The sequence below is a fragment of the Ornithorhynchus anatinus genome, chromosome 3 (assembly GCF_004115215.2).
Source record: "Ornithorhynchus anatinus isolate Pmale09 chromosome 3, mOrnAna1.pri.v4, whole genome shotgun sequence".
Classification (NCBI taxonomy): domain Eukaryota; kingdom Metazoa; phylum Chordata; class Mammalia; order Monotremata; family Ornithorhynchidae; genus Ornithorhynchus; species Ornithorhynchus anatinus.
This window is the reverse complement of record NC_041730.1, coordinates 7,831,869-7,857,161: the sequence shown is the minus strand read 5'-3', so window position 1 is coordinate 7,857,161 and position 25,293 is coordinate 7,831,869. Positions and strand designations below refer to the sequence as shown.

The 25,293-nt window shown below is 50.2% G+C and overlaps 1 protein-coding gene across 5 annotated transcripts in view; it reads right to left on the bottom strand.

Moving 5' to 3' along the window:
• Nucleotides 1-25,293, bottom strand: part of UEVLD (UEV and lactate/malate dehyrogenase domains) — a 41,393-nt gene that overhangs the window by 6,480 nt on the left and 9,620 nt on the right. For 3 of the 5 annotated variants that reach the window (XM_029060934.2, XM_029060935.2, XM_029060938.2), the window contains 7 exons: nucleotides 20,345-20,410; nucleotides 17,938-18,101; nucleotides 15,616-15,751; nucleotides 13,872-13,987; nucleotides 11,323-11,428; nucleotides 8,455-8,625; nucleotides 3,014-3,187 (listed from right to left, as the gene is read on the bottom strand). In XM_029060934.2, coding sequence (XP_028916767.1) covers nucleotides 3,014-3,187; nucleotides 8,455-8,625; nucleotides 11,323-11,428; nucleotides 13,872-13,987; nucleotides 15,616-15,751; nucleotides 17,938-18,101; nucleotides 20,345-20,410 — 933 coding nt within the window. The remainder of the gene's footprint in view (nucleotides 1-3,013; nucleotides 3,188-8,454; nucleotides 8,626-11,322; nucleotides 11,429-13,871; nucleotides 13,988-15,615; nucleotides 15,752-17,937; nucleotides 18,102-20,344; nucleotides 20,411-25,293) is intronic. The other 2 variants (XM_029060937.2, XM_029060936.2) reach the window with 2 other exon arrangements.

The following is a 25,293-nucleotide window of genomic DNA, read 5'->3' as shown; positions in this document are numbered from 1 at the left end:
CGGCATTTCTGTACCTATCTGTAACTTTTTTCCATTAGTGTAATTAATTCCATTAATTACAGTCTCCCTCTAGACTGTAAGCCCGTTGGGGGCGGGGAATGTGTCTGTTCTATTGTTACACCGGACTCTCCCAAGTGATCAGCAGAGTGCTCTGCACGCTGTAAGTGCTCAATAAATACAGCTGGCTGACTGAATGCAAGGTGAGCAAGATAACGAGGATCATCCGTAACGTTTGCTCTACGCTGTGAGGCTGGGGCACCCAAAGGGCTTGGAGGAGCCAGGCCTCAGAAATCCATGGGACGAGGAACCTAGATGAAGTAATACCTCACTCTCCTGGAGTGTTCCTCAGCACCCTGGGGGGGAAAAATAATCAATTAGAGGGAAAACCGGTACTTTAATAATAATAATAATAATACTGGTATTTGTTAAGCGCTTACTATGTGCAGAGCACTGTTCTAAGCGCTGGGGTAGATAGAGGGCAATCAGATTGTCCCATGTGAGGCTCACAGTCTTCATCCCCATTTTACAGATGAGGTCACTGAGGCCAGAGACGTGAAGTGACTTGCCCAGAGTCACCCAGCTGCCAAGCGGCAGAGTCGCGATTCGAACCCATGACCTCCGACTCCCAAGCCGGGCTCTTTCCCCTCAGCCACGCTGCTTCTCAACTACTTTAACTGGTCAAGGTATCCTAGGGAATGGGAAACAGACAGTCCTAGGAGACCTGAGGGCCTGGAGGAGGAGGGAGGAAAAAAAAAAGGAACCTAGGATGATAAATTAATCAATCGATCAATTTATAGAATGATTATTAGTGATTGGGAGAGTATAACAGGATTAATAGGAGCGGTTCCTGCACTCAAGGAGTTTATAATCTAGTGGGGGGAGGCAGACGATCAATTAGTGGAATTTACTGAGCGTTTCCTTTGTGCAGAGCAAAAACTGAAGACAGGGGAAGCAACACAGTTTAAAGATATGCATGTAAGCGCCGGGGGGTGAATACCTCAGGGTTTGGGGGGGTGAGAAGGCAAGAGCGGAGGGGACATAATAACAATAATAATAATAGTATTTGTAAAGTGCTTCCTCTATGCCCAGCACTATAGTATGGGGGAGATACAAGATAATCAGGTCCCACATGGGGCTCACAATCAAAGTAGGAGGGAACACAGGGGCTGAATCCCCATTTTGTAGACGAGGGAACTGAGGCCCAGAGAAGTGCCCAGTGTCCCACAGGAGGCAGGGGGCGGAGCCAGGATCAGAACCCAGATCCTTCCGACTCCCAAGCCCGTGCTCTTTCCACCAGGCCCCACCGTTGCCCGTAGCGGAGGGGGAAATAGTGACCACGGCTAGAGCTTTAGGGTCAATCAGGGAAATGTCAGCGTAGGAAAGGGGATTTATATGAGAAGTGAGTGTCCTAGCCTCGGGGTCACCCACCTACGGGGTCCAGCTGGGCACCACACAGGACACACGAACGCGGAGCAAAGCTGAGTCACCGAGTTCCGACGGTGGATCAGTCCGCTGATCATATTTACTGAGCACTTACTCTGTGCCCAACACTGTACTTTAGCCTGAAAGCTCGTCGAGGGCAGGGAATGTGTCTGTTATATTGTCGTACTATCCTCTCCCAAGCGCTCAGCACAGTGCTCTGCCCACCATAAGCGTTCAATAAATTCCACTGACTGACAATCTAACAGACATAGTCCCTGCCCCCAATGAGCTTCCAGTCTAGACCCAGAGAGGACCTGAACCTGACGAGGTCACAGAAATGAATGCACGGGGGGGAAAACAAAAACTCCTCGCTCTTAATAATAATGTTGGTATTTGTTAAGCGCTTACTCTGTGCAGAGCACTGTTCTAAGCGCTGGGGTAGATACAGGGTACTCAGGTTGTCCCACGTGAAGCTCACAGTCTTCACCCCCATTTTACAGATGAGGTCACTGAGGCCCAGAGAAGTGAAGTGACTTGCCCACAGCTGACCCATTCATTCAATAGTATTTATGGAGCGCTTACTGTGTGCAGAGCACTGTACCAGGCGCTTGGAATGAACAAGTCGGCAACAGAGAGAGACAGTCCGTGGCAGAGCCGGAATTCGAACCCATGACCTCTGACTCCCGGGCCCGTGGTCTTTCCACTGAGCCACGCTGCACTCTCGACTTCAAAGCCCGCCATCCCCTGGCCCCCTCCTACCTCATCTCCCTTGTCTCCTTCTCTATCGCAGCCCGCACGCTCCGCTCCTCTGCCGCCGCTCACCTCCTCACCGGGCCGCCTTCTCGCCCGTCCCGCCGTCGGCCCCTGGCCCACGTGCTACCTCTGACCTGGAACGCCCTCCCTCCTCACGGCCGCCAAACTAGCTCACTTTTCCCCTTCAGAGCCCTACCGGAAGCCCACCTCCTCCAGGAGGCCTTCCCGGACTGAGCCCTTTTCCTCAGCTCCCCCTCCCCTCGGCGTCGCTTCAACTCACTCCCTTTGCTCTACCCCTCCCCGTCCCACAGCACTTATGCATATATCAATAATTTTATTTATTTATAATGATGCCTGTTTACTTGTTTTGATGCGTATATGTCTATAATTCTATTTATTCATAGCGACGCCTGTTTACTTGCTTTGATGTGTATATACCTGTAATTCTATTTATTCATACCGACGCCCGTTTACTTGTTTTGACGTCTGTCTCCCCGCTTCTAGACTGTAAAACCGGTGTGGGCAGGGATTGTCTCTCTTTATTGCTGAACTGCACTTCCCAGGCGCTTAGTCCAGTGCTCTGCACACAGCAAGGGCTCAATAAAGACGACTGAATGAATGAAAAAGAATGAAGGCGTCGATACGCATCGTAAGGGTTCAGCGCTTCGATCTAGGCCTGGGCCGTACGGCAACGCAGTCGGGAAACCGCTTTCACTTCCACGGCATTTGACCAACGGGATCTGCCGGTCTCGGCAGGGCGGGCTGGCCGGGCCGGGCGGCCGGTGTGGAAAGCACCACGGGCGGGGAAAGGGGAGAGAGAGGATCGACCCACTGTTACCTTTGTCGTTCCCTTGCTCGCCAATGATCCACACGCCCTTCCCTGGGGTCTGCGCTTTCAAGACGTTGGCAACGATGTACCGGAACCGCTCCGAATCCAGATTGCAGCCAATTCCGATCACTTGGTTTTCGGGAAACGAGCTCAGTTTCCAAGCCACGTAAGCCATGATTTCCACTGATGGAGACAAAGTAGAAACGATCAAATTCTAGAAACGGAGCTGCTGCTCCAACTCCCCGGCAGGCCACTCTATTTTCTTTTTTAGGAAAGAAGTCGATCGATCGATCGGTTTGCGTTTATTGAGCGCTTACTGTGTGCAGAGCATTGTACTAAGCGGTTGGGAGAACTCTAACAATGTAACGGACACGTTCCCTGCCCCCAGCGAGCTTACAATCTGGAGGGGGAGACAGGTATTAATAGAAACAAATAATTACAGATATGGACATAAATGCTGTGGGACTAGGAGAAGGGATGAATAAAGGGAGCGAGTCGGGGCGACACAGAAGGGCAGAAAGCTATGGACTAGCTATATTGTGGCAAGTGATCAAAGGATCAAGACGTCCCGGTACCGATCGTTAGACAATAAGACCGGTTGACTGCCAAAACCTACTAACTTTAAGATTGTCTTTATTCTCTTGATTCCAAAACGTAATTCTAACAGACGGGATCGACTTGGCCATTTATTGATCTTCCCTTTTGACTTTTAGTCCGCTTTCTTTACCTCGTGATTCTGGGTTACTCAAAATCAAACTGTGGACAATTCACTGAAAGGCCAATTCAGAAAACCTACGAGCTTTCAAAAATAGTGGGTGTTAAGTCTTCCGAAATATTCAAAAGACTGCGATGGAGACGAATGGTTGGGAACGATCCATTTCAGAGACTGACACATCTCTCTGCCGAATCACTGAAAACTCAACCTTCTTTTGTCACGTTCTGTCCTTTTGTTTCAGCGGGGCTGAACCCGGCATTTTAAAAACGAACCTGTCGAGCAACACAGGTCCCGGCAGACGAAGCCAAATACGTTTTTGTTTAAGCCATAACCGAGTCGGCAATTACGGGAGTCGTGTTTCCTATTAACTGGGGGAAGCAGATCGGGTGGGAGATTGCTCGCTGCCACTCAGGGGACTTGTTTCTAATATCCCTCTCTGACTCAGACGTAATATCATTTAAGGAAAAAAATGACATTTTCGTATAACCAAGTAAAACGACTGCTCCGCTCCATGAAAAAAGGCTAACGTCCATCCTTTCCCACACGTTTACGTGTTTTCCTCCAGACAAAGGAGGATTTTCCTCAGAATCTGCACCAGACCCACGGGCCCATCCAAGCAGCGCGGCCTAGAGGAAAGACTCCGGGCCTGGTCGTCAGAGGACCCGGCTTCTAATCCGGCTCTGCCAACTGCTTGCTGGGTGACCTCGGGCAAGTCTCCGAATTTCTCTGTGCCTCAGTTACCTCATCCGTAACATGAGGCTCCCAGGAGGGGGACGGGGACTGGGTCCAACCAGATAAGCTCGTATCTACCCTAAGACTGAGAAGGGTGCTTGGCACACAGTAAGTGCTTAAGAGACGTCATAAAGAAAAAAAAAAATACTTGCAGACTGGGAGGAGAGAGGCTTCAGAGAGCAAATCAAAGGCACTGCCTGCTCCTTTAGTTTCTTCGTTCTTTATTCATCCCTGAAAGACCTTCCCAGACTCAGCCCCACTTTTCCTCATCTCCCACTCCCCTCTGCGTCACCCTGACTTGCTCCCTTTGCTCTTCCCCCCCCTTGACCCTGCAGCACTTAGGTCCATATCTGTCGTTTTATCGATTTGTGTTGATATCTGTCTCCCCCGCTCCAGACTGTAAGTCCACTGTGGGCAGGGAACGTCACTGTTTATTATTGTACTGTACTTTTCCCAAGCGCTCAGTACAGTCTCTGTGCACAGTGTTTACTAAATACGACTGAAGGAATCCCCCTCTGAGCCCCACAGCACTTACGTACCTAGCTGTAATTTATTCATTTATATTGATATCTGTCTCCCCCCTAGACAGTAAGCTCCTTACGGCGGGGAACGGGTTCGTTTATTGTTCTACTGCACTTTCCCAAGGTCTAATTCCAGTGCTCTAAACAGAGTAAGCGCTCCATAAATACGACTCTGACTGACTAGCCCTGCCACCTCCAGATCAGAGCAAAACTTTCCATTAAGGATAATAATAATAATAATAATGTTGGTATTTGTTGAGCACTTACTATGTGCAGAGCACTGTTCTAAGTGCTGGGGTAGACACAGGGTCATCAGGTTGTCCCACGTGAGGCTCACGTTCTTCATCCCCATTTTACAGATGAGGGAACTGAGGCCCAGAGATGTGAAGTGACTTGCCGACAGTCACACAGCTGACAGGTGGCAGAGCGGAGATATGAACCCATGACCTCTGACTCCCAAGCCCGGGCTCTTTCCCCTGAGCACGCTACTATGTGCAGAGCACCGTACTAAGCGCTTGGAATGCCCAACGTGGCAACAGAGAGAGACAATCCCTGCCCGATGACGGGCTCACGGTCTAAATGAGCAGCGTGAGACTCATGAGAAGCATGAGACGCGTTGGGGGGCGGCCCTCGCGCACCGGCCCAAACGCCCCAGCGGGTCCTTCGAGCGGGCAAGGCCACGAAGCGACTAGGTCCCGCGGGGGAGAGAGGTGGGGCGGCGGGGGCAGGGGTGGTGGTGGTGGTGGTGGTGGGGAAGCCGGCTCGCGCTGGGACGAACGGGTCACAGGCCCACACACACACACACACACACACACACACCCACCTACCCCGCACACACCCCCCGGCCACTCTCCGCCCCGGCGGGGACCTCCGACACCCTAGGCCATCAGGAAGCGGGTCGGCCGACAGCGTCCAGGCAGAGGAGGGTCTAGAGCTCATGGCTCAGTGGAAAGAGCACGGGCTTTGGAGTCAGGGCTCATGAGTTCGAATCCCAGCTCTGCCACTTGTCGGCTGTGTGACTGTGGGCGAGTCACTTCACTTCTCTGGGCCTCAGTTCCCTCATCTGTCAAATGGGGATTAAGACTGGGAGCCCCACGTGGGACAACCTGATTCCCCTATGTCTACCCCAGCGCTTAGAACAGTGCTCGGCACATAGTAAGCGCTTAACAAATACCAACATTATTATTATTATTATTATTATTAAATGACGGGCTCGCTTACCCTATCCTGCCTTGCTGACCAAATCAGCCTCCTTGCTGACCTCCCTGCCTCCTGTCTCTCCCTACTCCGGTCCATATTGCACTCTGTTGCCTCCATCGATTGTCTCCAAAAACGTTCAGACCACGTTTTCCCATTCAAGACCCTCCAGGGGTTGTCCATCCACCTCCGTGACAAACAAAAACTCCTCACCCGTCGGATTTAAAGCCCTCCATCACCTTGCCCCCTCCTGCCTCCCCTCGCTACTCTGCTACTACAGCCCAGCCCGCACACTTCGCTCCTCTAGTGCCAACCTTCCCGCTGTACCTCGATCCTACTTCGCCGCCGCCCTCTCGCCCATGTCCCGCCTCTAGCCTGGAACGCCCTCCCTCCTCAAATCTGACAATAATAACGTTGGTATTTAAGCGCTTACTAGGTGCAGAGCACTGTTCTCAGTGCTGGGGTAGATACAGGGGAATCAGGTTGTCCCACGTGGGGCTCACAGTCTTCATCCCCATTTTACAGATGAGGGAACTGAGGCACAGAGAGAAGCAGCTTGGCTCAGTGGAAAGAACCCAGGCTTGGGAGTCAGAAGTCACGGGTTCTAAGCCCGGCTCCGCCACTTGTCAGCTGTGTGAGCTTGGGCAAGTCACTTAACTTCTCTGTGCCTCGGTTACCTCATCTGTAAAATGGGGATGAAAACTGTGAGCCCCACGTGGGACAACCTGACCTCCTTGTATCCCCCAGGGCTTAGAACAGTGCTTTGCACATAGTAAGCGCTTAACAAATACCACCATTTTTAAGTGACTTGCCCCCCAGTCACACAGCTGGCGAGTGGAAGAGCCAGGATTAGAATCCACGACCTCTGACTCCCAAGCCCGGGCTCGTTCCGCTGAGCCACGCTGCTTCCCTATTACTCTCCCCGAAACTTCAAAGCCTTATTGAAGGCCCACCTCCTCCGAGAGGCCTTCCCTGACTAAGCCCTCCTTTCCTCTTCCCCCACTCCTTTCTGCATCGCCCTGACTTTATTCATCCCCCTCCCAGCCCCTCAGCACTTATGTAAATATCTGTAATTTTACTTATTTCTATTAACGTCCGTCTCCCCCGCTAGACTATATGCTTGTGGTGGGCAGGGAATGGGTCTGTTGGATTATGTTGACCTCTCCCAACCGCTTAGGATAGTGCTCTGCACCACAAGCGCTCAATAAATACGACTGACTTCAATACGTGGAAAGAGCCCGGGCTCGGGAGTCAGAGGTCGAGGGTTCGAATATCGGCTCCGCCACTTGCTCTGAGACTTTGGGCGAGTCGCTCAACTCCTCTGCGCCTCAGTTCCCTCACCTGCAAAATGGGGACTGAGACAGTGGGCCCCACGGGGGACAACCTGATTACCTCGTATCTACCCCAGCGTTTAGAACAGTGCTCGGCACATAGGGAGTGCTTACCAAATGCCATCGTTATTAATACGACAGAGACGGCAGCCACGCTCCCTGCCCACGGGGAGCTTACGTAAGGATGCAACCTTCTGGGGGAAGAACGTGACGAACGTTTTTCAATCCTCCGGGGCCGCGCTGCAAAGAGCAGTTCTAACAGCAAATCGCCGTCATTAGTTGGCTAATGAATCGACCATCGTACTGTGGATTCTGTTAAAAAACGTTCATAGGTTCGCCTCGTCTACTGAGCCAAAGCGTTCGATGAGGCCTCTGGATGATAACAGAAAATGCGCCATCTTTAAACTACCCTTCGAATGACCAAAAAGCGTTTTTAACGGCCTCGGCCGGGCTCCAGTTTAGCCTGAGCGCTGCAGACCTAGTGGAAGGAGGACTGTTTGATGACCTTCACGCTCTGTGCATCTTTTGGGGTAGATCAGAGTTCAACGCAAGGACTCAAGACCCCCTCCCTCCCTTCCCGGTGAGGACGGCCACCGAGGTGCCCTCCGGAACGGTCTCTAGAAACGAGGTGGAAACGGAGAAGCGGCACGGCCCAGTGGATGGAGCACGAGCCTGGGAGTGAGGAGGTCGTGGGTTCTAATCCCGGTTCCGCCGCTCGTCTGCTGTGTGACCTCGGGCGAGTCACTTCGTCTCTCTGGGCCTCGGTTCCCTCCTCTGTAAAACGGGGATTAAGAACGCGAGCGCTGTGTGGGGCAGGGACTGTGTCCAACCCGATTATCTTGTATCTACTCCAGCGCTTAGAACAGTGCCCGGCACATAGTAAGCCCTTAAATACCATTGTTATTATTATTACCGCTAATAATAATAAAAAGCGGATGAGAATCGGCCTTTTACCTGGCTGGGAGGCGACCAGCAGGACGCTCTGTTGGCTGAAGTGGCCCAGGGCAGGGACCAGTCCTCTGAACAGATCCACATTGGCCTGGATGGCGTCGAGGTAGGACTGAGAATTCCCTAAAGAGTTCACCGTGAGGACCACCACCTGTGAATGGGCAGAGGCGGAAGGATCTGAGGGACAAAACAGAAACGTCCGGAGGTTACGGAGCAGAACCGCGTCGCGTTGGGACGCCATCGCCGACGGCAGGGGGAACTCGGCTTTGCAGTACGTGTTGCCGAGGAGGGGGCTCAGAAGGCGCAGGGCTTACGAAGGGGGATCGGCCGAGTTTCAGAGTTAATGGCTGATTTCTACCAGGAGCTTCTTCTCCGGTAGCAGAACAGACCGAGCGTTCGGTACGGCCAAGGAATTCTAGGGTTACCGTGGCATCATTTTCGTGGCTCAGGGGAAAGAGCCCGGGCTTGGGAGTCAGAGGTCATGAGTTCAAATCCCAGCTCTGCCACTTGTCAGCTGAGTGACTGTGGGCGAGTCACTTCACTTCTTTGGGCCTCAGTTCCCTCATCTGTAAAATGGGGATTAAGACTGTGCGCCCCACGTGGGACAACCTGATTCCCGTGTCTACCCCAGCGCTTAGAACAGTGCTCTGCACATAGTAGGCGCTTAACAAATACCAACATCATCATCTTCATTTTGCCAAGAGACCAACAAACTCTGCTTGAGCTTTATTTTTTCCCCGTTTTGTGAATGGCTACCTGTCCCTTAATACGATATGCACAGAATGTGGCCTACAAAGATACAATCTTCACGGCCAGGCCAACTGGTTCAGAATATTTATTGAGCGCTTACTGGGTGCAGGGCACTGTACTCAGCAATTCGGAGAATAAAGTACAACAGTAAACAGAAACATTCCCTGCCCACAGTGAACTCTCAGGGTTGAAAAAGAGAGACTAGAAATAGGACACATCACAGAATAGGAAACGAGGGCTATGTGATTTCAGTCTATGGCAGTGATGTCAATTATGCAATAGTGTTGTCAGTGATGAAAAAATTAAAATTTTTTGTTGTTGTTGTTCATTGGGGGCTTTATCTTGGTGGTGGTTAAGCACTTTCTATGTTCCAGGCACTGTACTAAGCGCCGGGGTAGATACTGGCTAATCAGGTTGGACTCAGTTCCTGTTCCACATGGGGCTCACAGTCTCAATCCCCATTTTACAGATGAGGTCACTGAGGCCCAGAGAAGTGAAGCGACTTGCCCAAGGTCACACAGCGGACAAGTGGCCGAGCCAGGACAAATGATGATGGTGAATTAAGTCTCCCATCCAAAGTGGCAGCTGAGCCTCGGTCTCTTAGAACACGTGCGAAGGTATATGAGACCCTAAAAGGGACGTGACCACGTTTCAGGGAGGTTCACGGGTGAAAGTACTGTAAAGGATCCTTTCGGAAAAGTCTGACCTGATCCTGGGGTGGTCTCTATCCGTTCAACAATGTTTATGGTCCCCAAGTAGGTTAACAAAGCCTGCCAAATCCTGAATTCTAACTACTCTCATAATTCCTATGAGTGGATCTGCTGGCACGGAGAAATCAGCAGCTTCCTGCTTGAAAACGCAGATAGGAACATCACCCCACCACGGTACGCAACGTTCTGAAAGAAGACCTGCCCGCGTCCCCACCCTTAAAAACCTCCCCAAAACGATATTTGTTAAGCACTTACTACGTGCCGAACGCTGCATTAAGCGCCGAGGTAGATATAAAATCATCAGTTCGGACATAGTCCCTTTTCCCACATGGGGCTTACTGACAAAACTGGAGAGTGGAGGATTTAATCCCCGTTTTGCGGGAGAGAGAAGCAAGGCCCCTAGAAGTGAAGTGCCTGGCCCAAGGTTAAACAGCAGGCAAGTGGCAGAGGCTGAATTTGAACACAAGGCCAGGCTCTCTGACCATTTCTGCCGTATTTTATTGCCCTGTGGAGATGGGTTTGGAAAGAAGGTTGACCCCGCCTATAATTTCATTCAGAATATCCATTGTTTAGAACTGTTTCGGCCTTTTTCCAAAGTGAGCGTTATTTAAGTGTAGTGACGGGTTCTCTCATTCAGGATCAATTTCTTTTACCTTCTCCACTCTTCTGAGGTTTTCATCTGGGTCATTCATTCATGCATTCAATTAATGAGAGCTTACTATGTGCAGAGCACTGTACTAAGTGCTTGGAATGTACAATTGGGCAACAGACAGAGACAATCCCTGCCCAACAACGGGCTCACAGTCTCAAGTCCCAACACTTACTATTTCAGCCACTGCAAGTGGGCTGGGCAAAGTGTGATTTACTCAAAGCGCGATTCCCAGATGAGGAATTCAGAGACACTCTGATCCGCCATTTATTCATTCAGTCGATCGCATTTACTGAGCGCTTACTACGTGCAGAGCACTGTACTAAGCACTCGGAAAGTACAATTCGGCAACAAAGAGAGACAATCCCTGCCCAACAGCGGGAACCGTAGCGGGGCCTAGTGGGAAAAGCCTGCGCCTGGGCGTCAGAGGACCTGGGTTCCAATCCCGGCTCTGCCGACTGCTTGCTGTGTGGCCTTGGGCAAGCCTCTTCATTTCTCTGTGCCTCGGTTTCCTCAACTGTAAAATGGGGATTCAATACCTGTTCTCCCTCCTTCTTAGACTGTGAGTCCCAGGTGGGTCAGGGACTCTGTCCAACCTGATTATCTTGAAATGTACCCCAGCGCTCGGTACAGTGGCTGGCACACAGTAAGGGCTTGAGAAATATTATCATCATTATCGCAAGTTAAAGCCAAATGCAGGCAGCAGTAGCTTGTACAACCAGAGAATCCGCAGGGGCAAGTTCCTCTAGAGCAGAACCATCAGACCTTTGCTGATCTCCACATTCGGTAGACCGAAAATGTCTAAGTCCATGGCTCCTCCTTTAATTCCACCGTCCGAGAGGTCTAAGAGGACCACCTTGTCCGCGACGCCCTGGACAGAAAAAGAAATTCTCAGAACAGCAGTGGGACACGCACCATTTACTGTGGGAAAAAACAAAAAACCAACACACGCACAAAAAACCCCTCGCTCCATAATCCAATCCGGCTTCCTCCCAGGCTGACGAGCGTAGGCTCCCGCTCCCTCCTCAAAGCCCTTCCGTGACCTGCGAGGGGAAGCGGCACGGAGCAGTAAGCTAGAGTACGGGCCTGAGGATCCATCTCTGCCACTTGTCTCCTGTGTGACCTTGGGCAAGTCGCTTCACTTCCCTGGGCCTCAGTTACCTCATCTGTAAAATGGGGATGGAGACTGTGAGCCCCATGAGGGCCGGGAACTGTGTCCAACCGGATTCCAGCACTTAGTAAAGTGCCTGCCACATGGTAGGCGCTTAACAAATGCCATCATTGATATTATTATGACGGAGGCCCGATCCCTGCAAGGCGACATCGAAGCCACGGGGAGTGACGCGGGGCTACAGAGGGCCCGGCGGCTAGGCCCGGCTGACCATTCTGAGGTCTGAAAACTGCAATCCAGACAATGGTCGCCTCAGGGCCTCTGAGAGAGCCAGACCAGGGGTCTCAGCCTTGTCGCTACAGGAAGAGGGCAAGGGGCCCGGGCTTTTTCCGTTGGGCCACGAGGCTTCTCAAAGAGGAGACAGCAGCCGTCAAAACCTCAGAGACCAAGGCTAAGATTCTCAAAGACGAGAAGGAGTAATGACTCTCCTCCCCTTCAAAGCCTTATTGAAGGCCCATCTCCTCCGAGGGGCCTTCCCCGATTACGCTCTCCTTTCCTCTTCTCCCATTCCCTTCTGCGTCCCCCTGACGTCCCCCTTCATTCATTGATTCTTGATTCTATTTACTGCCATTGTTCTTGTCTGTTCGTCTCCCCCGATTAGACTGTGCGCCCGTCAAAGGGCAGGGACTGTCTCTAACTGTTACCGACTTGTACATTCCAAGTGCTTAGTACAGTGCTCTGCACATAGTAAGCGCTCAATAAATACTATTGAATGAATTCATCCCTCCCTTCCAGCCCCACAGCGCTTCTGCACATATCCGTCTATTTATTTTAACGTCCGTCTCCCCCATCAGACCGTGAGTTCACTGTGGGCAGAGAATGAGTCTGTTGATTGTTCAGTCATCTGATCTTATTTACTGAGCGCTGACTGTATGCAGAGCACCGTACTACGCACTTGGGAGAGGACGACGCAACAATCAACACAGATATTCCCCGCCCACAAGGAGCTTACAGTCTAGAGGGGAGGAGACAGACATTAATATAAAATAAAGAAATTACAGATATGTACCTAAGTGCTGTGGGGCTGAAAAGAGGGATGTTTTATTATACTCTCCCAAGCACTTAGTACAGTGCTTAGTACAAGCGCTCGATAAATACGAACGAATGAACACAAACTTAGTACATGAGGAGCAGCATGCTGTTGTGGATAGAGCACGGGCCTGGAAGTCAGGTCACGGGTTCTAATTCCGGCTCTGCCACTTGTCCGCCGTCTTTCCCCTATGGTCTAGCGGTTAGGATTCCTGGTTTTCACCCAGGCGGCCCGAGTTCGACTCCCAGTATGGGAAGATGGTTCATTTTTCCCAGTTAGACTGTAAACCCGTCATAGGGCAGGGATTGTCTCTATCTGTTGCCGAACTGTCCATGCCAAGCGCTTAGTAAAGCGCTCTGCACATAGTAAGCACTCAATAAATACTATTGAATGAATGAATGCTGTGTGATCTTGGACAAGTCACTTCACTTCCCTGTGCCTCAGTTACCTCATCTGTAAAATGGGGAATAAGACTGTCAGCCCCACGTGGGACGGGGACCGCGTCCAATCCGACTTGCTTCTATCCACCCCAGTGTTTAGTACAGTGCCTGGCACAGAGTAAGCACTTAAGAAATACAATAACAATTATTATTATCACAGTGCTCTGAGCACAGTAAGCGCTCAATAAATAAGATTGAATGAATGACTAAATGAATGAATAATGATCCAGAAATGAAGTAGTTTCAGAAATACCAATTTTTGACGGGGCTGCAGGGAAAAAAATCCCGAGGGGGATATGCTGCAGTCAATCGACACGGTAAAGAAAACCTGCTCTGACTAAAAAAGACACCAAAATAATCCACTTGTCTACATCTCATGTCAACGGGTTTTTCCCTTCCAGTTATAAACTTTACTCAAATTGCTATTTTGAAGCTTATTCCATGACCGTGTAATTCTGAAGCAACATCACTGACGATAGCTTTAAGCTGTTCTGACCAATTTACTTGAGAATATTTTAAGGGAGAAAGAGGTAATGACTCGAAACCAAGTGAAACCACTTATTTATTCTGCCTGGCAAACATCAGAATCCAAATAAAACTCTCTGGGACTTTTCCCCAAAAAAGTAACACTCTTGAAGACGACATAAATGGCGATTTTAGTAAAATCACAAACCTTTGCAGCAATCGCTAGCACGCAGGCAACACCCAACTCCCCGCCTCCGACCACGGTAATTTTGTTGATTTTTTTCTCCTCATTTTCCCTGCTCTTTGAATTGATGTCTGATACACCTGGAAAAGGAGATGATTAATTGGGTTAGCCTGCACATATTCACCACCCTGGCCTGGATGGCCCCAAGAGGCTAGGGGGATTTCATTTTTGAACAAGACACATCTATCTTTGCCTATCAACCTCCGCACGAAACAAAAACTTCTCACTCTAGGCTTCAAGGCTCTCCATCCCCTTGCCCCCTCCTAACTCTCCTCCCCTCTCTTTCTGCTGCCCACCTCGCACGTTCCGCTCTTCTGCCGCCCGCCTCCTCACCGTCCCCCGTTCTCGCCTCTTCCGCCGTCGACCCCTGGGCCACGTCCTCCCGCTGTCCTGGAACGCCCTCCCTTCTCACCTCCCCCAATCTAACTCTCTTCCCCTCTTCAAAGCCCTCCTGAGAGCTCACTTCCTCCAAGAGGCCTTCCCGGACCGAGCTTCCCCTTTTCCCTCTACTCCCTCTCTGCTCCCCTTCCCCTCCCCCCTCAGCTAAGCCCCCTTCCCCCCCTTTCCCTCTGCTTCTCCCCCTCTCCCTTCCCCTCAGCACTGTGCTTGTCCACTCATTCGTATATATTTTTATTACCCTATTTATTTTGTTAATGAGATGTCCATCCCCTTGATTCCATTTATTGCGATTGTTTTTGTCCGTCTGTCTCCCCCGATTAGCCTGTAAGCCCGTCAATGGGCAGGGATCGTCTCTATCTGTTGCCGAATTGTACATTCCAAGTGCTTAGTATAGTGCTCTGCACCTAGTAAGCGCTCAATGAATACTATTGGATGAATGGTTTCGGTGACTCTGAAAGAGGGTCCCTCTCATACGAAAGGATCAAGATTTGGGGGTACGCAATGTTTATCTATGCCACTGGGACCTCGGGGGAGCCGTGGGGGTAAGCTTGGACTCCAGAAGGCCACACCTCTTCTCCCTACTTCTTGTTCACCAACATGAGGCAAAAGTCCTCCATGAAGGGGAGGAAGGGGGCCCTGACCGTTCCCCCCACTGCCGCACTTCACCCTCCTCTTGATTTTTTTATTTTTGTATGTATTTGTTTAGCGCTTACTATGTGCCAGGCACTGTACCAAGTGCTGGGACAGACACAAGATAATCGGGTCGGATCCAGGCAATGTCCCACACGGGGCTCACAGTCTTAATCCCCATTTTACAGATGAGGAAGTGGAGGTACAGAGAAGCTGTGAGCGGCCCAAGGTCACACAGCAGACCACTGATGGAGCGGAATTAGAACCCGGGTCCTTCTGACTCCCAGGCCCGCCCGTGCTCTATCCATTAGGCCACTCTGCTCCTGATCATCAGCATTTACTGAGCGCCGACTCTAATGACTTCTAAACGAAAGATTCACGATGCTGCTTTTTTTTTTTTAAAAAAAAAAACAAAAATACCAAACGTCTTAAATCGGAAGGATACCTATATTAGCGGATATAGTGGGGGCAGAGAGATAGAGAGAGGACAGGAAAAGGGAAGAGGGAGCAGGAAAGAAAGCTGAGTGAAACAGCGATAGACGAGGATAAACGGGGAGCGAGGGAAGAAGGGAGAGAGAGCGTGAGAGAAAGGAGGTCCAGTAGACGCCCCAGAACTGGAAAAAAAAAATGTGGAATTCGTGCAGAACAATCAAAATTGCTTGTCTGCAAACACACAAACCTTGGGTGATCTTGGCGATATAAGCCAACAGTTCTGCCCGCTGACTCTCGCTGGATGACGTCACGGAATACAGGGGGAGTTCCTCCTGAAACTTGGCGATCATTTCACTGATTAATCCAAGGAGGACGGATTTCGGCTGGAGGAACAGACGCATATACAAACACACACACCAAAGGAGAGACTCGTTACCATCTCCGGGCACTGGCAATTTCAACGGTTTCTTTCGAGGAGTTAACCGGTGCTTTAAATCACGGTGGACAGAACCTAAAACTGGAATCCCACCGTTCTGTTCATTTCTAAAAGCCTTCGACGTTAAAGAACGCAAATAAAGCTACAGAGCCAGAGTCATGGGCACGAGGACACTTAATAAAGGGGAGGGGCGGGAGAAATAGGGTGATATAAAACAGATAAGAGTTCTACGGATTTTCATTCTCAATTGCTAACTCTCGTTCCCGCCCGTCCCACCGTTGACCCCGGCCCACGTCCCCCCGCTGTCCCGGAACATCCTCCCTCCTCACCTCTGCCAAACTCACTCTCTTCCCCTCTTCAAAGCCCTACTGAGAGCTCACCTCCTCCAGGAAGCCTTCCCAGACTGAGTTTCCCCTTTCCCTCCGCTCCTCCTCCCTCCCCATTCTCCCTACTCCCTCCCTCTGCTCTACCCCCTTCCCCTCCCTACGGCACTTGTCTATATTTGTACATATTTATTGCTCTATTTATTTTATTCACGCTGTACATTTATCTATGGCTCTCTCTATTTATTTTGATGCCATCAATACCGGTCTACTCGTTTTATTTTGTTGCTGTCTCCCCCTTCTAGACTGTGAGCTCGTTGTTGGGTAGGGATTGTCTCTGCTGCCGAATCGGACTTCCAAGCGCTTGGCACAGTGCTCTGCACACAGGAAGGGCTCGATAAATACGATTGAATGAATGAATAGAAGTGGATTGGCCTAGTGGAGAAAGGCTGGGCCTGGGAGTCAGAAGGACCTGGGTTCTAATCCCGGATCCGCCGAGTGCCTGCTGTGTGACCTCGGGCAAGACATAAGGGCTTCTCTGGCCCTCAGTTTCCTCACCTGTAAAATGGGAATTCAGACCGTGAACCCCATGCAAGACGTGGACTGGGTCCAATCTGAGTAGAGAAGCAGCGTGACTCAGGGGAAAGAGCCCGGGCTTGGGAGTCAGAGGTCATGGGTTCTAATCCCTGCTCTGCCACTTGCCACCTGTGTGACTTTGGGCAAGTCACTTAACTTCTATGTGCCTCAGTTACCTCATCTGTAAAAAAAGACCGTGAGCCTCACGGGGAACAACCTGATTACCCTGTATCTACCCCAGCACTTAGAACAGTGCTCTGCACATAGTAAGCACTTAACAAACACCAACATTATTATTATTATTATCTTGTATTTAGAACAGTGCCTGGTACTGTTGTTGGAGCTTTACAAATACCACCAAAAAAAAATAATTGAAGAGTAGCACTGTTGGTGTTCTGAGCGCAAAGGATTTTCTTTTCATCACTTCATAAATAACACTTGACCAGGATAATGACCACTAGCTCAAGAAACCTCACTGATATCAATTTATCATCAGTCAGAAGAAATTGCTTCAAGAATTTGCAATCCACCTGTCCTCGATTCTCTCTTTTTTTTTTATAAGTGATATTTGTTAAGCGCTTCCTCTGTGCCAAGACACGGGGATAGATACATGCTAATCATTACCCTAATCATTACCCTATTTATTTTGTTAATGAGATGTACATCACCTTGATTCTGTTTATTTGCTATTGTTTTAATGAAATGTTCATCCCCTCGATTCTACTTACTGCCATTGTTCTTGTCTGTCCGTCTCCCCCGATTAGACCGTGAGCCCGTCAGAGGGCAGGGACTGTCTCTGTTTCCGATTTGAACATTCCAAGCGCTTAGTACAGCGCTCTGCTCATAGTAAGCGCTCAATAAATACTATTGAATGAATGAATAATCAGGTTGGACACAGCTCATGTCTCACAAGGGGCTCCCAATCTTAAACCCCATTTTACAGATGAGGTAACTAAGGCACAGAGAAGTGAAGAGAGTCGCTCAAGGTCACCCACAGCAGACAAGTGGTGGAGCCAGGATTGAGAACCCTTTGACTTCAAGGCCGGGGCTCTATCCGCTAGGCCACGCGGCTTCCCGATTCCAGTTTATGAAACTAATATCTCTCCCCTCTTCGCTTCCAGTTACTCCCCTCTATAAGGACTTCCGTGAAGACTGAAGAAAATCGCTCCTCTGTATTCCCCTGCCCCGTCGGGAGGAAACAGGTAACGTTAATTTCAAAGGAAACAGCTCTTACGTGACTCCAGTTTTGTAGGTAAGGCAAGTATATTCTGCCCTGAGCGTCGACGTGTTTGCCAACCGAGATTCCCATGTTTGGAGTTGGCTTCAAGAAGCAAATGGGGGGAGCAAAAGGGTGAGAATCCAAAATCCAAAAACGAATTGGCATGTAATACGTATTACCTGGTTGAGACAAAAGAAAATCTATTGCGATTGCTAGACAGCAGACAATCCATCAAACAGCGGTATTTATTGAGCGCTGATTGTGTGCAGGGCACTGTACTGAGCGCTTGGGAGAGTGCAGTTTAACAATATAACAGACACAGTCCCTGTCCAAAATGAGCTTAGAGTCGAGCCGTTGGAGATTCCGGTGTCTTACACTTAAGTCACTGAGCCATTCGATCAATCGATCAATGGTATTTATTTATCCCAGACCGAGCCCTCCCTTCCCTCCCCATCGCCCCGACTCCCTCCCTCTGCTCTACCCCCTTCCCCGCCCCACGGCACTTGTGTATATACGGACCTATTTCTAATTCTATTTATTTGTATTAATGACGTGTATACATCTCTAATTCTATTTATTTATACTGATGCCTGTTTAGTTGTTCTGATGCCTGCCCTTGTAAACCGCGAACCCGCTGTGCGCAGGGATTGTCCCTATCTGTTGCTGAATTGTACTTTCCAAGCGCTTAGTACAGTGTTCTGCACATAGTGAGCGCTCAGTAAACACGAATGAATGAATGAGCACTTACTATGTGCAGAGCACTAACCGTTAAGGATAAGTACAATACGACAGAATTAGTAGAAACATTCCCTGGCTATAACGAGGCGTCACAGAACCGAGACACAGTATGACCTAAAAGCATATTATCAGTTCATTTTTGCTATTTCCTACAGACCAGTTTCCAAAGACTGGAAACTTTGTGTAACTCAAAAGACCTCCAGTGATTAAAAAAAAAATTGAAAAAGCGGGCTTTCCATCAAACAATAGTAATTACAGAGTGCCTATTGTGTGCAGAGCACTGTAAGCAGCGTGGCTCAGTGGAAAGAGCCCGGGCCTGGGAGTCAGAGGTCACGGGTTCGACTCCCGGCTCTGCCACTTGTCAGCTGTGTGACTGTGGGCAAGTCACTTCACTTCTCTGTGCCTCAGTTCCCTCATCTGTAAATGGGGATTAACTGCGAGCCTCACGTGGGACAACCTGATTACCCTGTATCTACCCCAGAGCTTAGAACAGTGCTCGGCACATAGTAAGCGTTTAACAAATACCAACATTATTATTATTACTAAATGCTCAGGAGAGTTCGAAGGAGTTAGAAGGCACAATCCCCCCCCAACTGAGAAGTTTGCAGTCTAGTAGGGGAGTCAGGCACAGTGTAATTACAGACAGGGAAGCAGCGTGACGGAGTGGAAAGAGCCCGGGCCTGGGAGTCAGAGGGTCTGGGTTCTAATCCCGGCTCCTCTAATTGCTGTATGACCGTGGGCAAGTCACTTAACTTCTCTGTGCCTCAGTTCCGCATCTGTAAAATGGGGATTGAGACTGTGAGTCCCCTGTGGGACAGGGATTTGTCCAAACTGATTACACTGTATCTAGCCCAGTGCTAGAATGATGATTGGCACAACATAGTAAGCACTTTAAAAATAATATTCTTATTAATACTACCCAGTGCTTAGACTAGTGCCTGGCACATAGTAAGGGCTCAACAAATACAAAAAAAACCCCAAAACGTCTCTCTGTTCCAGCTACCTCATCTGTAAAATGGACATTAGATCTTCCTTCCTTCTCATGGTACTTGTTAAGCACTTACTGTGTGCCAGGCACTCTTCTAAGCGCTGGGGTAACTAATAATAATAATGGTATTTGTCATGTGCTTACTATGTGCCAAGCACATTCTAAGCACTGGGGTAGATACAAGGTCATCAGGTTGTCCCACATGGGGCTCACAGACTTGGCCCCATTTTACAGAGGAGGTAACTGAGGCCCAGAGAAGTTAATAGACTTGCTCAAGGTCACACAGTGGCAGAGCCGAGCTTAGAACCCATGACCTCTGACTCCCAAGCCCGGGCTCTTTCCACTAAGCCAAACTGCCAAATAATCAGGTTGGGCACAGTCCATGTCCCACACGGAGCTCACGGTCAAAATCCCCATTTTAGAGGCGGGGGAACTGAGGCCCAGAGAAGTGAAGTGACCTGCCCGAAGTCACACGGCAGAAAATCGGAGGAGCCGGGATTAGGACCCAGCTCCTCCGAATTCCAGGCTCTGGGCTCCTTCCGCAAGACCACGCTGCTTCTCCGTTTAATAGTCTCGATTTCTAAGAGAGAGTTTATTAAAAGGTCTCTTTATCTGGCTAACAGTCTACAGCCAGGGCTCATTAGGTAGCCCCTAATCATTCCAGAAGAGCCCCATCCACTCCGGTGATAATCTTACCCTGATATTTCACGGGAATAGTGCCAGTAAAGTTCAGCAGATCTTTTTGGGAGCTGTCTTTGAACACTGAAAAGAAAAATAAGCCATTGTTTACCATAAGAAAAAATTCCTCATCGAAATACTTCCTCCTTAAAAAAAAACTGGTGTTTCCTCTCTCCCTCCTCTTTACAAAGAAAACTACTTTTCCTCTCGTACCCCAAGAACCGGTGGCTCGATGCGTACTCTAGACCGTAAGCTCGCTGTGGGGCAGGAAAGCAGCGTGGCTTAGTGGAAAGAACACAGGCTTGGGAGTCAGAGGTCGTGGGTTCTAATTCCGGCTCCGCTACTTATCAGCTGGGTGACCTTAGGCAAGTCACTTCACTTCTCTGGGCCTCAGTTACCTCATCTGTCAAATGGGGATGAAGACTGTGAGCCCCATGGGGGACAACCTGATTATCTTGTATCTACCCCAGCGCTTAGAACAGTGCTTGCCACATAGTGAGCGCTTAACAAATACCAACATTATTACTATTATCACTAACTCTGGTATATTGCTATATTGCACTCTCCCAAGCGCTTAGTACAATGCTCTGCCCACACAGTAAGCACTCAATACGCTTAATTGATTGAGTTTTCCTTGCCAATCAGTTTTCCCACCCTAGATTTTGAGTATCCGTGTTAAAATGCACTGCTCCCCTGAACTTTTTTTTTGTTTTTTAACGGTATCTGTGAAGCACTTCCTAGGTTCCAGGCACTGTGCTAAGCACTGGGGTAGATAGAAGCTAACCAGGTTGGACACAGTCCCTGTCCCACATGGGGCTCACTTTCTTAATCCCCATTTTACAGACGAGGGGACTGAGGCCCAGAGAAGTGAAGTGAATTGCCCAAGGTCACACAGCAGGCAAGTGGCAGAGCAGGGATTAGAACCAACTCCCAGGCCCGTGATCTAGCCACTAGGCTACACTGCTTCTCTAAACTTTAAACGGGCAGCATTAGTTCCACATGCCATGAAAAGCAACTTGGCTCAGTGGAAAGAGCCAGGCTTGGGAGTCAGAGGTCATGGGTTCGAATCCCGGCTCCGCCACTTGTCAGCTGTGTGACTGTGGGCGAGTCACTTCACTTCTCTGGGCCTCAGTTACCTCATCTGTAAAATGGGGATGAAGACTGAGCGCCTCACAGGGGACAACCCGATTACCCTGTACCTCCCCCAGCGCTTAGAACAGTGCTCTGCACATAGCAAGCGCTTAACAAATACCAACATTATTATTATTATTATGATGATGATAACGGATTACTGACAACGAGAAGCTGTCTCCTCAGGAGGAAGCCAGTTTGAAACAGGGCTAGCGAGAGGACATTTTGGATTGACTTTCCCCAAACCTTCCAGAATTTCCTCCGGAGTAGCAGGTCATTCATTCATTCATTCGTATTTCTTGAGCGCTTACTGTGTGCAGAGCACTTGGGAGGGTACATTACAACCATAAACAGCCACATTCCTAACCTCTCTGAGCCTTCGTTTCCTAATCTGCAAAATGGGGATCGGATCCCGCGACGCCGTTTTTTGTCTGGCCAAGCCGCCCTTAGCTCCAACCGGGCAGGGCAGGAACGCCGCTCCCTCTCGGTCCGCGGTTGCTGCTGACCCTGAATGGGCCGGGACAAGGAAGGGGTCACGCCCCAGAGTCAATGAGGAGAACAAGGCAGGGCCAAGCAAATAAAATGCCTGAATTCGGCCACATGTGGGCCTGGAGCCTACATTTCGTCTTTGGTTCGATCGGGTTCTTCAAAAATCGCCAGTGGTTGCCCATCCATCTTCGTAGCACACAAAAACACCTCGCCATTGGCTTTAAAACCCCCCATCCCCTGGTCCCCTCCTACCTCCCCCTCCCTTCTCTATCGCAGCCCGCACGCTCCGCTCCTCTGGCGCCGCCGCTCACCTCCTCACCGGGCCTCCTTGTCGCCCGGCCCGCCGTCGACCCCGGCCCACGTCCTCCCGCTGTCCTGGAACGCCCGCCCTCCTCAAATCCCCCACACAATTACTCTCCCCCGCTTCAAAGCCTTACTAAAGGCATATCTCCTACAAAAGGCCTTCCCAGACTTCTTCTTCTTCTTCTTAAGTGCCGTCGAGTCATTTCTGATTCGCAGCGACTCCGTGGCTACACTTTCTCCAGAACGTCCCGTCCCCTGCCGTAATCCGCAACCTTTCCAACGGTTCCTCCGTTATCGTTGCTACGGTCTCTCTCCATCTAGCTGCCGGTCTGCCGCTTGGCACGTAGTAAGCGCTTAACAAATACCATCCATTAGACTGGAAGCCCATCATTGGGCAGGGATTGCCTCTATCTGTTGCCGAACTGTCCATTCCAAGTGCTTAGGACAGTGCTCTGCACATAGTAAGCGCTCAGTAAATACTATTGAATGAATGAATCATTATTATTAGTATTCCATGTTTTCCCTGGACATTTCCTAGCATTGGCATCTTCTCCAAGGAATGAATCCTCCTGATTGAGCGTCCGAAATATGCTCATCCAAGTCGGGTCATCTGGCCTTCCAAAGACCACTTTGGTTTAATTTGCTCTAAAACCCATTGGTTTGGCTTTCGGGCGGTCTTTCGGGCATTCGCAAATGCCTCCTCCGGTACCACATTTCAAAGGAATCGATGTCCTTTCTATCCTGTTTTTTCAGATCCGTACAGTGTCACTGGAAAAACCACAAAGCTGATCATTTGCATTCTTGTGGCAATTGTTAAATCAGCACATTTCATGACTTAAGCCCCACTTTTCTTCACCTCCCACTCCCTTCTGAGTCACCCTGACACGCTCCCTTTGCTCTTTCCCCACCCCTCCAGCCCTGGCACTTATGTACATCGGTCATTTTATTTGTTTCTATTAATGCCTGTCCATCTGTATCGATGTCTGTCTCCCCGCTCTAGACCGTGAGCTCGTTGTGGGCAGGGACTGTCGCTCTTGATTGTTGTAGTCTACTTTCCCAGTGCTCTGCACACATTAAACGCTTAATAAATACGATCGAACGAACGAATGCATCGAGCTGAGGCTTCGCCGTCGCGTTCTCCCCAGTATTAGATGCTTTTGGCAGCCACGGGTAGGGGGAAAATCTGGGGGACGAGCCATGGGGGACAACCCCATCGCAGCTGTAGTATCCGCCTCACACCCGCAACTTAACGGGCAAAGCCAAGGTGGAACACAGCCATCCCGGGCCCCGGAAAAATCGGCATTGAGCTTCGGGAGCGGGACGAGACCTCTGTCCTCAAACCCCCATCCCCACCCCGTCTCCTTCTTCATCCCTTTGCCCCTAGCCGCTTGGCCACCTGTTATATTGAGAAATTTCACTCATTCAATCGTATTTATTGAGCGCTGTGTGCAGAGCACTGTATTAGGCGCTTGGAAAGTACAATTCGGCCCATGACGTCCTTCCGGTCTAGAGAGGAAGAGAGATTTCAATAGAAGTCACGTATAATTTAAAGGTATGTACATCATTTGAAGATGTGATTGCCACTCAGACGTCGGCGCGGCTCAGTGGAATGAGCCCGGGCTTGGGAGTCAGAGGTCGTGGGTTCGAATCCCGGCTCGGCCACCTGTCAGCTGTGTGACTGTGGGCAAGTCACTTCACTGGGCCTCAGTCACCTCATCTGTAAAATGGGGATGAGGCCTGTGAGCCTCACGTGGGACAACCTGATTACCCCGTATCTCCCCCAGCGCTTAGAACAGTGCTCTACACATAGTAAGCGCTTAACAAGTACCAACATTATTATCATCTCCCCCCAACCCAGTCCCTCTCCCCTCCTGCCCCTTCAATTCTTCCATTGATTCCTTCACTCCTTATCAAAACGCTTGCCCCCTTCCTTCTTCCCTCGCCAACTGCCGTCTTCAACTGTTTCCTCTCCAACACGGCTTCTTCCCCACTGCTTTCAAACATGCCCACGTCTCCCCCGCCCTAAAAAAGACCCCACGCCCGACCCCACGGTTCCCTCCAGTTATCGCCCCATCTCCCCCCTACCGTTCCTCTCCAAACTCCTCGAGCGAGCCGGCTACACTCGCTGTTTTTCAAGTTTTTCCTCCTCCGACGCTTTCTCGACCCCCTGCGGGCTGGCTTCCTCTCCCTTCACTCCACAGAAACCGCCCTCTCCCGGGTCTCCGACCAACTCCTCCTTGCCAAATCCAACGGCCCCTACTCCGTTCTAATCCTCCTCAACCTCTCAGCTGCTTTCGACACCGCGGACCCTCCACCTTGTCCAACTTTACCCAATGTTGGCTTCTCTAACACAGTCCTCTCCGGTTCTCCTCTTATAATAATAATGTTGGTATTTGTTAAGCGCTTACTAGGGGCAGAGCACTGTTCTAAGCGCTGGGGGAGATACAGGGCAATCAGGTTGTCCCACGTGAGGCTCACAGTCTTCACCCCCATTTTTACAGATGAGGTCACTGAGGCCCAGTGAAGTGACTTGCCCACAGCCACACAGCTGCTAAGTGGCGGAGCCTGGATTCGAATCCACGACCTGTGACTCCCAGGCCACTGAGGCACGCTGCTTCTCTCTGGCCGCACATTCTCAGTCTCCCGGGTGGGCTCCTCCTCTATCCTCCACGCCCTAACTTTGGGGGAGTCCCTCAAGGTTCAGTTCTGGGTCCCCTTCTATTCTCCACCTACACCCCAATCTCTAATCCCTGTGCAGCGGGGATTAGAACTCAGATCCTTCTGACTCCCAGTCCCTGACTGTCTGCTTCTACTTTTCGGTGCTTTTTCCTTTATCAATTTAATTCAGACACGTTTTTGAGGGCTTCCTGTGTGCAAGACACTGTACTCAGCGCTCGGGAGAGTACCCTCTGACAATAAACACATTCCCTGCCCACCGCGAGTCTACAGTCCGGTCTTTATTTTGCGTGTGTGTGAGTGGGGCCAAATAAATCAAGTTTCTTACTCGAAACACGTTTCGGCTCGTACCGGCGCAGGGTGGCCGA